Below are 13,944 nucleotides of genomic sequence, written 5' to 3'. Positions count from 1 at the left end.
AAAAAAAAACACCATCACCAAAAAAAAGGGCACTTCGGAGTGTAAGGGCAAAAAGGGCATGTGCTCTGCACAGGTTGAGACCTATCTGTGCACGTGCCTGGCTCAGAGTGTAGGCTAAGTGCACAGATCTGCTCATAATAACACTTTTTTCTTTTTCGCTTTCTTTCTTTCGCTTCTTCTTCTGCTCCTCCTCCTCTTATTCCAGCTCCAAAAGCAATTTATTACATTTCTCATTGACCTAACACTTATACAATCTTATGCTAGCGAGTCATTGCGACATTTGCATACTAAATTATTGCGATTCATTACATAAAACCTTGTAAGCCCTTCATTTGTTACCTTATTAATTCATGTAGTTAACATTTTCTTTATTTGGTAATTTTTATATTCATCTCGTTTGTAAGATGAATTTTGTTTGTAGGGTTTAGGACTACGAACTGACCAGCTCTATTGAATTTCTTTATTATTGACTTTTTAAACGTGCAGACGTCCATTAAAATGCTAATCATTGTGGTCTACTGAAGGAGTGTCCAAGCAGTCAGTCAAAATTCTTATGTTGCAAACTTACAAATCGGTGAGTTTTGGTGCATTTTCACCCCCTCTAGCTTCCAGATGTCTTGCCAACTAATATTTTTATTGGTTGTCAGGACACTGAGTCTGTGTGTCAGTGCATTTAGAAGTATTAAAACCATGAAATGCCTTTAGACTGAGATCATGGAAGTGGTGCCTGGAAATTTTCTCATAAATTTTGCGTGAAGTCTCTGATGTAACACATCACTGTAAAACAAAACAATTTGCTTGAGCAGGGAAAACTGTTGAATTGACCTGTTCTTAAATGTCTGTCTCGTGGGTTGCATGGACATATTTCAGTTTTTACGCATGGCATACATCATGCCATGTGAATTATTTCTTCTCTGTGAGCAAATCTAAACATGGCATTGGTGAAATCCTACTCTGCAAGTTCTCTGGTTTTTTTTCCTCTCGTTTTTTTGGCAATAATTAAAAGTACATGTAATTTTTCACTCTAACTCACAGGTTGCACTCGCAAAACCAGGATCATTGATGTTGTGTACAATGCCTCCAACAATGAGCTTGTGAGAACCAAGACCCTGGTGAAGAACTGCATTGTTCTGGTGGACAGCACACCGTTCAGGCAGTGGTATGAAGCCCACTACGCCATTCCACTGGGCCGCAAGAAAGGGGCAAAGCTGGTAGGCTTTTATTTCCCAGCTCACACTATAAATAGATGAGCATGTCTATTATTAGAAATTGAGCCGTCTCAGCCTCAGACCGTTCATGGACCCTTGCATGCACATTGCACACAAAATGACAAGCTTTTCCAAAACCACAAGCTCCAATGTGTCATCTTTACATGGCTGCTACAATGCAAGCATTCTGAGGAGTATGTAATGGCATTTGGTGATTTATATTGACATAAGCGACAGAGACACTGGCAATGCAACACAGTTGAGCAGAGTTTAACTTTATGCAATCAAAATAATGCAGATTCCTAATAGTATCTTAACAGACCTGCAGCGATTTAATTTATGGCAATGCAAATGCAGACTTCGACTTCAAATTGTCAACATTAGATGCACTATGGGTTAATGTGACATCTTAAGCAAGAATAAACCAATGTTGTTTTCTAATTAAACTCTAATATTCAGTTCAGATATACAATTAAAGACCAGGACCTAGTTCCAACAATCTATACAACAGTATGTACAACACCAGAATCTAAACCTTCTTTAAGCTTCTAAGTGCATAAAATGTAATGGGAGATTACTCAGTATTTCGATGAGTTGCCTTTGTAAATTTACATATGCTACTTCATTCCTCAGACTCCAGAAGAGGAGGAGATCTTGAACAAGAAACGGTCAAAGAAGGTTCAGAAAAAGATTGATGGACGCAGGAAGAAGAGCAAGATTAGCAGTTTGCTGGAGGAGCAGTTCCTGCAGGGCAAGCTTCTCTGTGAGTTTTCCACACTTTGAGCCATTCACAATCATCTCCATTTTCCTAAACTGATCAATGAGAGCAAGAGGTTGTTTTTTTTTTTTGTTTAATGTCAACAGCATTAGCTAGAGGTGACACATTCCCATTAGTCCATTCAATCCATGGTCCAAAGCAAATAAACATTACAGTATGTGTCCTAATCCTTGCTAACTGATTTAGTAATATCACAGGATGATCTCATTTTTATTATCATTTGAGGCATGACCCATTACAACAAAAACAAGACCAAACTGTAGTCTCTTACACTCATTTCTGTTTTTTTTCCGCATTGTACAAAACCAGTTAGACTGGTATCAAAGACAAACCTTTGTTTAATTAGTCAAAGAGTCACAGTGCTTCTGTCCAAGTATGTTTTTTACTGTTCTACTGTCTCAGCCTGTATTGCGTCCAGGCCCGGCCAGTGTGGCAGACCTGACGGATACATCTTAGAAGGGAAAGCGCTGGAGTTCTACCTCCGGAAGATCAGAGCCAAGAAAGGCAAATAGCCTCAAGCAATATAACCAGAGCTCCACAGTGTGAGCATTTACGGGTGAAAATGATTGTATGAATGTGAAAAATTATTTGGGTTACCAGCGTGAATGATTTCTGACATCTAGTTACTTCCTAACGGCTTACAAAATTAGTTTTTAGGTGATTAGGAAGTAACTAATTTCTTTGTTTCTTTTTCCCTGAAATATTGCATTTTGCACAATATAAAATGTAATGCACTTCCACTCACCTAAGTATGATCACTTCTGTATCCCGCATTAACTGCACCTTCATGTTACTATTTATTGTTTTTTTTTTCTTTGTTCTATTTATTTCGGTCACTGTCACTTTAGCTCACCTTTTGAGAGTCCAAATTTAACCATAAAAAAATTAATCTTGTACATACACGATGACAATAAATGATTGAGTTTTGAATGTGAATCTTTCAGATTCCATGTTTAAAAAAATAATTGTGTGAAATATGACATTTTTCCCCATGCCTGATTGTATAAAACTAAAACTTGCATAAAAATGTAAGTCTTAAATAAGTGCTTCTGAGTGTAGAGCTCTGATTACATGAAACAATAAAATCTACTTTTAGATTATTGTATTTTTTGTTCTCGTTTGTGATATTTAATTATTTGAAACTTCACCTTAAAATGAGAGTTCTTCATTTTTGGGTGAACCATCCCTTTAAGTATATGTTATGACAGATTTTCTGAGATGAATGATCCTCATCCTCTCCAAAAGGTGGCAGACTCCCCCTAACAATGGTCTACAAAAGTGTATTAAATTGAAGTTCCCTTTCGAACAGTCTCTCCTGTTGCATCACAGATGCTTATGGGGAAACTCCTGTTTACTCTGATACTGAAGCCTGATTTGTTCACGTTCGTGTACCTTCCCCGCATTTTAGAGCAAATTTCCAGCGACGTTTCAAATGTTGCGCCGTGAGTGTGGCTCGTGCAGGGAACCTTGTCTGGGCAGCGCCCACGCAGACAGAATGCTCTCACTGAGAGAGCATGAGTCTCGCCCTTCTCCGCTCGCGGATCCCCTTCTTTAATGAAAGCTATCCTCCCTGCTCTGCGCTCCCATTTCCTCTCTCCCTTAGGAGGAAGAAACAGCGAAGCAGCGGGGCTCAAACACCGGCACCCACCCTGGCCTCCTTGATGAGTGGTACCTGAAGGGATGCCGTCAACATTCCTCCCGCCAACGGCCCGCCCTGTTCCTGCCCGCAGTTTACGAGGAACTCACCAGGACATGGTGCTCCCCCTACTCTGCCCATGTTAATCCGTCTACTTCTACTGCTCTCACCACTGTTAACGGTGTTGAAGAACAAGGTTATAGCAAGCTCTCCCCTCTGGAAGAGGTGGTCGCTGAGCATCTATGCCCTCCCTCCATTGGCCCTGGGGTTGAAAGCCCATGCTGCGCACCCATCTAAGCCCTGCAGGACTACCTCAGCCCTTGCAAACAGGGCTTATTCAGCGGCTGGCCAGGCTGGCTCTTCACACGATGGTGGTGCTCCAAGTATTCCAGACCAAAAAAACTCCTTGCCACATCCCGGTCCGTTAGGACAACATGACTGTGGTAGACTTTATCAATCACCAAGGCAGTCTCAGGTCACGCTCCCTTCACAGGTTGGCTCGATGCCTCCTTTTATGGGCACAAGGCAAACTCCTCTCACTGAGAGCAGTTCATGTGCTGGGCAGACTGAACCAAGGGGCAGACATGCTGTCCAGGGACAATGTGGCTCCAGGAGAATTGAGGCTACATCCCCAAACAGTTCAAATGATCTGGTCTGTCTTCGGCAGGGCAGAGGTGGACCTCTTTGCCTCAGAAGACAACTTACACTGCCCAATTTATTTTCGAAGCAGTGAGATGCCCTGGCCAGGGAAGTCAGATGCTCAGTCCTCTTGGTGGCCCCACTCTGGAGGAATCAGATGTAGTTCCCCGAGTTGATCCAGCTGCCATCAGCAGCCCCTTGGCTGATACCACTGAGGAAGGACCTGAGGAAGGCCGATACCACTGAGGAAGGGCTATTGCAAGCGAAGGGCATGATTTGGCATCCCTAGCCAGAGCTGTGGAGCCTTCATGTTTGGCCCCTCGACGGGAGCCTTTGCAGCTCCCCTTGAGTGTAACTAATACCATTTTGAGGCTAGAGCTCAGTTTACAAGACGTCTTTACAACCTTAAATGGTGAGTCTTTTCTGACTAGTGTGCAGCACGGAACCAGGACTCATCATCATGTGACGTGTTTGAATTGGAGATTGAATCTGCCTCGCCCTCATACTGTGCCCACTTGGGACTTATCTATAGTTCTCAGGGCCCTACGAGGTCCTCCCTTTGAGCCGCTCCAGTCGGCTGACTTGCAGCCCCTGTCGCTTAAGAGTGCCCTCCTTCTGGCTTTAGCATCAAGTGTAGTAAGCGAGTGGGTGACCTGCAAGCACTGTCAGTCAGTGCTTCCTGTCTTCCTGTCCCAAGACAGGGCTATGTACTAAAAGTGCTTTCCATTCCATTCAGAGCACAAGTCATCACCCACCTAGCTCTCCCCAATTCAGAAGGTGAGCAGGGTCCTAATCCACTCTGCCCAGCTCGGGCTCTTAAAGTGTATGTTGAATGCTCTGGCCTGTTTAGGCACTCAGAGCAGCTCTTTGTATGCTTTGGAGGCCGTTTTAAAGGGCTGCCGGTTACGAAGTATCTCACTGGATAGTCGATGCTATAGCCATGGCTTACGCCTCAGCGGGCTTGCAGTGTCCTATAGGTGTGAGGGCCCACTCCACCAGAGGAATGGCCTCCTCCTGGCCTTGGTCCAGCGGGATTTCTATTGGTGATATTTGTGTGGCCGCCGACTGGTCATCGCCGTCTACCTTCACTAGATCTTATTACTTGAACGTCCCTGCATTGCAGGCACGGATCTTGTCCACTTAATTCTACCTAATCCCCTTTGTAAGTGGAGAGGGTTATGTTATGTAGTCCTCAGCCTAAGCAGCTTGGGTCTTATTTTTGGCTCATGCTTACAGGAGCCCTCAGTACGGGTCCCCTTTTTAAGTGGAGTAAGTGGAGAGGGTTATGTTATGCAGTCCTCAGCCTAAGCGCCTTGGGTCTAATTATTGGCTCATGCTTACAGGAGCCCTCAGTACAGGTGCTCTGGGGCTGGGCTCACAGAGCGTCTTCATTCTGCACTTGCTTATAGCATGGCACTATTGGATGCGTTCCCTGAGATAAGGGAGCGAGTGTTGCATACACTGCTGCGCTATAAGGCTTCACGCGAATCGATGACTGTCACTTCAGTCAAAAGATTCTGATGAAATCGCGCTCCTCCCCTTTTGGTGGGTTGAAGTGCCATTGATTTGTGCAGTTACACGAAAGTGAACAAGTCAGGCTTCAGAATCAGAGTAAACAGGAGTTTCCCCATAAGCGTCAGCGACGCAATGCTTGTTCCCTTGTCTCAGGGAACCAAGGTTACATTAGTAACCGGAGCGTTCCTGCTCAGTAAATTATATGGCTGAGATTAGTTCGAATAAACTTTAAAAAAGTAAAGTGAACACATGCAAATCATTTGCAAAATGTCTTGCAATTTGATTCCCCAGTATATTTCATAGTGTTTAAACAGAATTTAATGATATTTGAGTCTGAGTAACCATATTTATTTAGTTAAACAGTCAACATAATTACCACATCTAAAATGCACAATGATGAGCATTAGACTGCAATATTCAAGACTCATTTATTTTCAGAGATTCAGAGATTGACATAATTATTCAAATTAAACAAACTGTACATTTTATACATACGTTGAAAGTGTGGTAGATATTAAAGCCATCAACCATTACAAAATAAAGAACTCTGTTTATCTGGGATGATGACAACCAAATGACAAAGCAATACAAACATTTGCAAACATTCACTGACAAAACACAGCAACACTAAATAATTGTATCCAACACAACAGCCAACAAATCAGAAAAAGAGCTCTGAGAGGGAAATGTGGCACTAATCACTGATGAGTTGTGGTGGTTCTGAAGTTTCTATCAAACCGTTCCAAAGTCACAATTGGATCTGTGCTGACCAGCTGGATTTATTAAGACTAGTGATGCCGTGATGACGACAAGGGAGTATCTCATGAGACTTTGAACATATCGTTCAAAATACTGTGAAAAAAACGCAATTTCATAACATCCCACAAATAAACACTCCACAACACAAACCCCTCATTATTTAACCTTCGTTGTCATGGAATAGCAGCTTTTCGGCTAGTAAAGGAAGCAGATATTTCAGTCCAATGAAGTGATCCAACCATGCATTTTAGGGAAATAAAAAAAAAAGTGAATTTTGAGAAAAACTGTAAACTCTTGACAGGTTGAAACTGCATAGACGAAAGAAAATAATTTAAAAAAGTGTTTGGTCTGAAAGAAGACAATTGTGTTGATGGCCGACAAGGTAAGCTGGTCCTATGTCTCCGTGTACACTGATGACATTTGGCTCAAGCTGCGATCGAAGCCACCCACCTGAAAGAAAACACTCTCCTCTGTGCCCGGTGAGAACTGGCAACCTGATCCTATGATGTCCGACACCAAGCTGAAACCTTTGCATTATGGAAAAAAGGATCATATAATTATGCTACTAATGTACCCCCTTGTTGGGTAGATAAGGTAGTTGTCTCTTTGAGGGTACTACCCAATTTTTGCAGATTTGAAATACACTTACACTAGGGCAGTGAAACTGGAGACAAACTGATCGGTAATATGGGAAAGAAAAAATTGACAAGACGACTACCAGCCAGATCAGTTGACCTGTTTCTAACCATGTTGCTTATTACTGGTGATGTTGTCCTATCCTAAAGCTACAGCGCCCCAAAATGACAACTGACAATATCAGTTGTACTTAATTTTAGTGTGAGATTAATTCATAATAAATGGATTTGTGTAGGTAAAGGTGTAGTCACATTTACCGTTGTTCTGCGAGTTTTAAATCTCACAATTTCCCATCAGGGCAAAAGTTGAAACAAAGCTTTGTGAAGTCAGCTTAATTATTTGTTCTGCCGCTGATTCATTATTTTATTTTAGTTTTAAAACATAATAGACACTGTAGACATTATTTCAGTGATTTTTTTTTAGTGCCAATACACTAGGGGGAAGTCGTGGCCTAATGGTTAGAGAGTCGGACTCGTAACCCAAAGGTTGCGGGTTTGAGTCTTGTACCGACAGGGATTGTAGGTGGGGGGAGTGAATGTACAGCGCTCTCCTCAACCTTCAATACCACGACTGAGGTGCCCTTGAGCAAGGCACCGAACCCCCAACTGCTCCCCGGGCGCCGCAGTGTAAAATGGCTGCCCACTGCTCCGGGTGTGTGTTCACATACAGGATAAATACAGAGCACTAATACTTGAGAAACAGTGTCTCTTCCACAGCTCGGTACGCTTTCAACTCGTTTTTTAAGTCTCGAGCAAGACTGTACGACATTCACATTACATGATTTGACTGATTTTTACGTAGAAAGGGCGACAGCGCACCACATTAAAAGAAATGATCATTCATGTTTTCATAACTGCCGGCCAAATTCAAAAACGAAATTAAATCTTTGAGAGCAAGGGGGCCCCCTGGTGTTTCGGGGGCCCTAGGCAGCTTGCGTATTTTGCGCATAGGGAGGATCGGCTCTGCACAAGTTCACCAAAATCTCACTAATATGACTGCAGTTTAAGAGGGCATTTGTGTACCTGTGGAAGTGGTGCTGGTGGAACAGCTCATGTGGAAGCCGTTGTGTGGGTTTGTGTTGAAGCTGTGGGACTCTGCAGGTTGATGGCCACCACTGATGGACTGGTCCATTTTGTAGCCGTCGCCAAAATGGAAGCAGCTCTGAAAGTTGCCACGGTAATCTGTGCACACATACCCAAACAAAGTAAAAACATCAGAATTGAAATGTCATTTAAATGTGGCCTTTTTTCTATATGTTCAAAACTTAAAATAGCTCTTTAGCAATGGAAAGAACCACAGAAATCCTGTATTCCTGTTTGTATTTCTATTTTTGAACTATTCCCTTGTTTCTCAGAGTTTGCTTCCAGAAGTGTTCAACAAGCAGTCTCTCTCAGATGGGGGTCTTAGATTTGAGGTGGTACACACATGTACATCTGTGTCCTGACAAGGAAGTTGAGCATTTTGCCTTCACAGCAGTTCTTTTGACAGACAGCTTAGCTGTTTTGGACTGGGGGATTTTAAAACACACACTAGTTCTCATACTATCTGACTCTTTCTGACATGAAACACCCAGGTGCTGACATTAAAGGGGTCATATGATGCGATTTCAATTTTTCCTTTCTCTTTGGAGTGTTACAAGCTCTTGGTGCATAAAGAAGATCTGTAAAGTTGCAAAGACTAAAGTCTCAAATCCAAAGAGATATTCTTTATAAAAGTTAAGAGTCAGCCACGCCTACCTAAAACGGCTCCGTGCTGGTTGCTGAGGAAATACAACAACTTTGCGCTGTGGATCACCGGATCGGCTTTCACCGTGGAGGAGTCCAGCCCGGGGTCGTCACATGTGGTTGCGGCAGGCCCTCCGGATGCTCCTTCGTCGAATCCGCCGGCCGCGCCGTTCTCAAGCCCACCGCATCTGCTCACTCTAGCCCCCATCCTCTGCTCACTCTAGCCCTCCGGCCGTTCCTCACTCTAGCCCCCGGCCTCTGCTCACTCTAGGCCGCCGCGAAAACTATCATCATATCATATACAAAGAGACACCAATGTTTCAAAAAGACACCAATGTTTCAGGAGTTTAGTACGCAATAGGACACATGCTTTTTAGATAACCGTATTTGAGTTGATGTATATGCTTTTATTTATAATTTTTTTTTAATTAACTATTTTTTTTCAAACCATTGTTAGATGCAATGTTTCCTGTAGTTATGCAAAGATTATTTAGAAAAGTAATCAAAAGTAATCAGTTACATTAATAAAGTAACTGAAAAAGTTACACTACTATTACACTTTAAATATGGTAACTTGTAATCTGTAACTTATTACATTTCTAAAGTAACCTTCCCAACACTGTATATACAGTATATATATATATATATATATATATATAAAATTGTATATACTATATATATATATATATATATATATATATATATATATATATATTTACAGTGCAGTTTTAAATCATCCTAAAGGAAGTGCTGAACTTTTAATGTGTGTGAAGACTACCACCCAATAAAATCAAAGCAAACAAACACAGAAGTTCTCGTACCCTCACTTGAAGGCAGGTTGTGGAAGGTGGTGTAGGGTTTATGGTGAGTGTGGAGGTGTTGCTGGCTGGAAGAGGAGTTCTGTTGCTTCTCTAGTGTTGGTGGAGGAGATGTAGCGGCCTTCAGCAGATTGATCCCTGTAGACAGCAAAGCTCCAGACAACCTGGAAGAGAGAAAGTGAGCATTAACTATTAAGATTAATGGTTGAAGATAAACAGACCAAAAAAAAAAAAAACTATAAAATTTCACATAAGAGTATATAATTTATAGTCCTGTGAATATTACTTTATAGCAACTTTATAGCCTCACCCCATCCTACCTTTAACCCTGAAAAAGATATGAGAGGATTACCTCAGAAAAAGAGTCACATAGCCTAAAGTAAAACATTATTTATTTTTTTATTTATTCTAACATGCTTTATCCTTTTCCAATTCTTGTTATAATGGAAAGTCATGAGTCTGGTTTTGATTGAGTACAAGCCTGTTCTTTACTCCAGATGCCACTTATACATAACATGTCCCTGACTTACTGTACACTGTGATGGCTTTGGGGAAGTTATGATAGCTTGCTCATGCTTGCACACAGTGGAACAAATAAAGGCTTTGTTAGTGCCATTAGATGCAGCTGTCACAAGCAAGTCTTCAAATATGCAAAACCAAGTTCCAGCGAAACGTGGAGTGCCAGCCCAACGGCCCTGTGAAGTCGTTCCTGCCCCCTAAGTCAAGGCTCTCTGCCTTTAGTGCACACATCAAAGAATCATATTCTGAATTTCAGAAATGAACAGAGAACAAAAACAAACTCAAAGAATCGCCTGTTTAAACAAAAGTATGACAAACAGATGCTCATCATGATGTAGTTATGGAGAGATATTGTGAGGACATATACAGCTATAATGTAAGATATGCAGGGTCAGAGGAAATTAAATTAATGCACTTTACTGCCTGTTTGTTCTCCCTAATGATATATGTGACCCTGGACCACAAAACCAGTCATAAGGGTCAATTTTTGGAAATTGAGATGTATACATCATCTGAATAAATAAGCTTTCCACTGATGTATGGTTTGTCAGGATATGACAATATTTGGCCGAGATACAACTATTTGAAAATTTGGAATCTGAGGGTGCAAAAAAATCCAAATATTGAGAAAATCGCCTTTAAAGTTGTCCAAATTAAGTTCTTAGCAATGCATATTACTAATCAAAAATTAAGTTTTGAAATATTTACGGTAGGAAATTTACAAAATATCTTCATGGAACATGATCTTTACTTAATATCCTAATGATTTTTGGCATAAAAGAAAAATAGATCATTTTGACCCATATAATTTTTTTTGGCTATTGCTAAAAATATACCAAAGCGATTTAAGACTGGTTTTGTGGTCCAGGGTCACATATGAGATCAGTATTTATAAATATGTTCACTTTTCTTACCTAAATATTAAAGTCCTCACAGAATAAATATTAGAGTTTTGTGGCTTTTTCCATGGCCCTTAAAGCTAAAACCCATTCACTGTATATGCTAGTCTACTCCCAAATACTGATAAAATTCACTTTTAGAAGATAAACACTGTGGTTCAAAAGTTTGCAGTCAGCAAGATTTTTTTTAACAAATTAATATTTTTTCTGTAATTGCACAGTAAATTTAGCAAAAGTGACAGTAAAGACATTTTATATAAATGCTGTTCTTTAGAATTTTCGATTCATCAAAGAAATCTGAATGTAATGTATCATAGTTTCCACAAAAAATATGAAGCAACACAACTGTTGTCAACATTGGTAATAATAAGAAATGTTTCTTGAGCAGCAAATCAGCATATTAGAATGATTTCTGAAGGATTATGTGACACTGAAGACTGAAGTAATGGCTGCTGAAAATTAAACTTTACCATCACAGGAATAAACTGCATTTTAAAATATATTCAAATAGAAAACAGTATTTTAAACTGTAATAATATTTCACAATATTACTGTTTTTATACTGTATTTTTTATCAAATAAATGCAGCCTTTGTGAACATAAGAAACTTATTTTAAAAACATAAAAAATCTTACCGACCCCAAACTTTTGAACGGTATTGTACATATTAATATTTACAGTCTTTCTTGTCTGGAAAAATTAACCAAAAACATTGATGACTCATCCTGCACTACACCAATTTTTGTCCAATCAAACGCTCTAGAATGATCATATCATGTGCAACCCACCAGCAAGCAACAAATGTTTGTTCATTACTTTGATCTTAACTAAATAATACTGCTATTTTAAAGGAAAGGCACAGGCCTTTCGATATGTCCCGCACAAACTAAAAAATAACAAAATAAATAAATCAGTGTTTATTAGGCCAGTGATATGATCTCATGTGAGTGATTTTAAACATTTTTGCTATAAAAACACTATTAACAAATAACACTTTAAACAAAGGAAAATTACTGACTGCACCTTTAGAGCATGTACATTTAAACAGAGACACATTATAAATGGCATTTAAATTGCCTTTTGCACTATCATCCACAGAGTTAAGACCTAGCGAAGGGCTAATGTAAAATTTGGACTCCAATGAGCTGATAATTCTTTTTTATTTATGTTTCAGGCCTCATGTGGGAGTGATATTTCCCATCGTTCATTTGCCCAGAATCTGATAAGGACTTCCTTGGCTGTTACATCTGTTAGGCCATTATGTCGTTTTTCACTGTTAGCCAAATTCACATTCCAAGGACTCAGTTTCATCACAACTGCATAAAAAATATCCAATTTTTTAAAACTGTTCTCGGATGTAACCCCATGAGTCATGGGGCTTTTCTCAGACAGCCATGTCCACAACATATTTCACAAGGCATGCAGCATATATACGTTAAGGAATTAGAGTTAGCGGGCTAGCTTGTGTTCGTATGCAGGAAAGCTGTTCGGATCTAGTCGCTGGCTGTGATCTGACGTGTGGCCATGTGTTTCTGCGGAGAGCACTGCGGCAGCGTTTCCCCTGGGAGCTGCTGTCAGCACAAGCTCAGGAAACAGTTATACTGTTTATATTTTTACAAGCAGCCTCTATGTGCAGCTAAAGTGAATCATGCTATAATCACTGCCAGCTGCAGCTTGCTAAGGCTCCAGGAATGAGGGGAATCTTTCATATACAAGATTAATCTCTCCCTTCGGTATTTACCTTCACTGATCATCTGCTTTCACATTCACAGGCTCTTTTTGTGACTATACAGCCTATCTTTCACGTCATAAGAGCTTTACAGTATATGCCTGCTGACCAACTGATCGTCCAAAAGTTCACGTTCATCTAATATTCAAAAGTGATAAAAAAAGCATTTGGCTTGCTCAAGTAACTCACAGTGCCACCCTGGATCTAAATAAGTAAAGAAAAGTACAATTGATGCTGGAAGACTTTTGCATTTCTGTTTCAAATAAATGCTGTATATATAATATTATATATTAATAATTTTTTTCATGAGAAAATATCAAGTAGATATTACAAAAAGTAGCTTTAGAAAGAAATATACAACAAAAAAACTATTACCCATAAACGTTTAGGCTACAATGGCCTAACAAACTATGAAACATAAACAAAGATCATTTGAGAAAATCTCAGTATTTTTTGTTAATATAAAGTCATAACCAAATCAGCTTGGTTACCAACAGTCTTCTTTTTCTTCTAGTTACCAACATTCTTCATTATTTTCTTTATGTTCCATAAAAGAAAGTAAGTTATACAGGTTTGAAACGACATGAGGGAATAAATTATCACAGAATTTCTCTTTTTGGGTGAACTATCACTTTATTTATTCATTTATTTTATTTTTTATGAAATGCTATTCTAAATAAGAAACTACAACTGCCAGTAGGTGGCGGTAAATGTCTTTATGAGTAAGTCATTGAGTCATTCATTCATTTGATTCGTTCAAAATGCGGATTCATTCAGGAATGAAGTAAATGGGTCTCTTTATGAATGCATCGGGGATCACCTGATTTGTTTAAAACGCGGATTCATTCAGAAACTAACCACTGCTGTGTGTTACAAAAACAGACAATATTGTATCTAAAATATAACACAATATTAACTTCTTATTTACTGAACTGTTAAAATCACATTTGCACTCGTGCTATTCGGGTATAAACAGCACTCGTGCGATATCACTTATCATATTATATAAATGAGACAAAAACACATACAGGGGCATTTTTATATATATATATATATATATATATATATATATATTTATTTATTT

General features: G+C 39.6%; 2 protein-coding genes across 4 annotated transcripts in view; one reads left to right on the top strand and one right to left on the bottom strand.

Annotated features, from left to right (window-relative positions):
- Window positions 1–2,669, top strand: part of LOC107700454 (40S ribosomal protein S8-like) — a 4,137-nt gene extending 1,468 nt beyond the window's left edge. The window contains exons 4-6 of the mRNA XM_016502107.1: window positions 1,036–1,211; window positions 1,842–1,971; window positions 2,389–2,669. Coding sequence (XP_016357593.1) covers window positions 1,036–1,211; window positions 1,842–1,971; window positions 2,389–2,498 — 416 coding nt within the window. The 3' untranslated portion in view covers window positions 2,499–2,669. The remainder of the gene's footprint in view (window positions 1–1,035; window positions 1,212–1,841; window positions 1,972–2,388) is intronic.
- Window positions 2,670–6,284: 3,615 nt separating this feature from the next.
- LOC107699878 (zinc finger protein GLIS1-like) overlaps window positions 6,285–13,944 on the bottom strand; it is a 75,975-nt gene continuing 68,315 nt past the window's right edge. For all 3 annotated transcript variants that reach the window (XM_016501301.1, XM_016501316.1, XM_016501308.1), the window contains 3 exons: window positions 9,717–9,877; window positions 8,194–8,352; window positions 6,285–7,062 (listed from right to left, as the gene is read on the bottom strand). In XM_016501301.1, coding sequence (XP_016356787.1) covers window positions 6,929–7,062; window positions 8,194–8,352; window positions 9,717–9,877 — 454 coding nt within the window. In that variant the 3' untranslated portion in view covers window positions 6,285–6,928. The remainder of the gene's footprint in view (window positions 7,063–8,193; window positions 8,353–9,716; window positions 9,878–13,944) is intronic.

This window comes from Sinocyclocheilus anshuiensis, unplaced genomic scaffold (assembly GCF_001515605.1).
Source record: "Sinocyclocheilus anshuiensis isolate Anshui unplaced genomic scaffold, SAMN03320099.WGS_v1.1 scaffold477, whole genome shotgun sequence".
NCBI classification, from domain to species: Eukaryota; Metazoa; Chordata; class Actinopteri; order Cypriniformes; family Cyprinidae; genus Sinocyclocheilus; species Sinocyclocheilus anshuiensis.
Note: the sequence above shows the minus strand (reverse complement) of the source record. Positions and strands in the feature narration are given on the sequence as shown.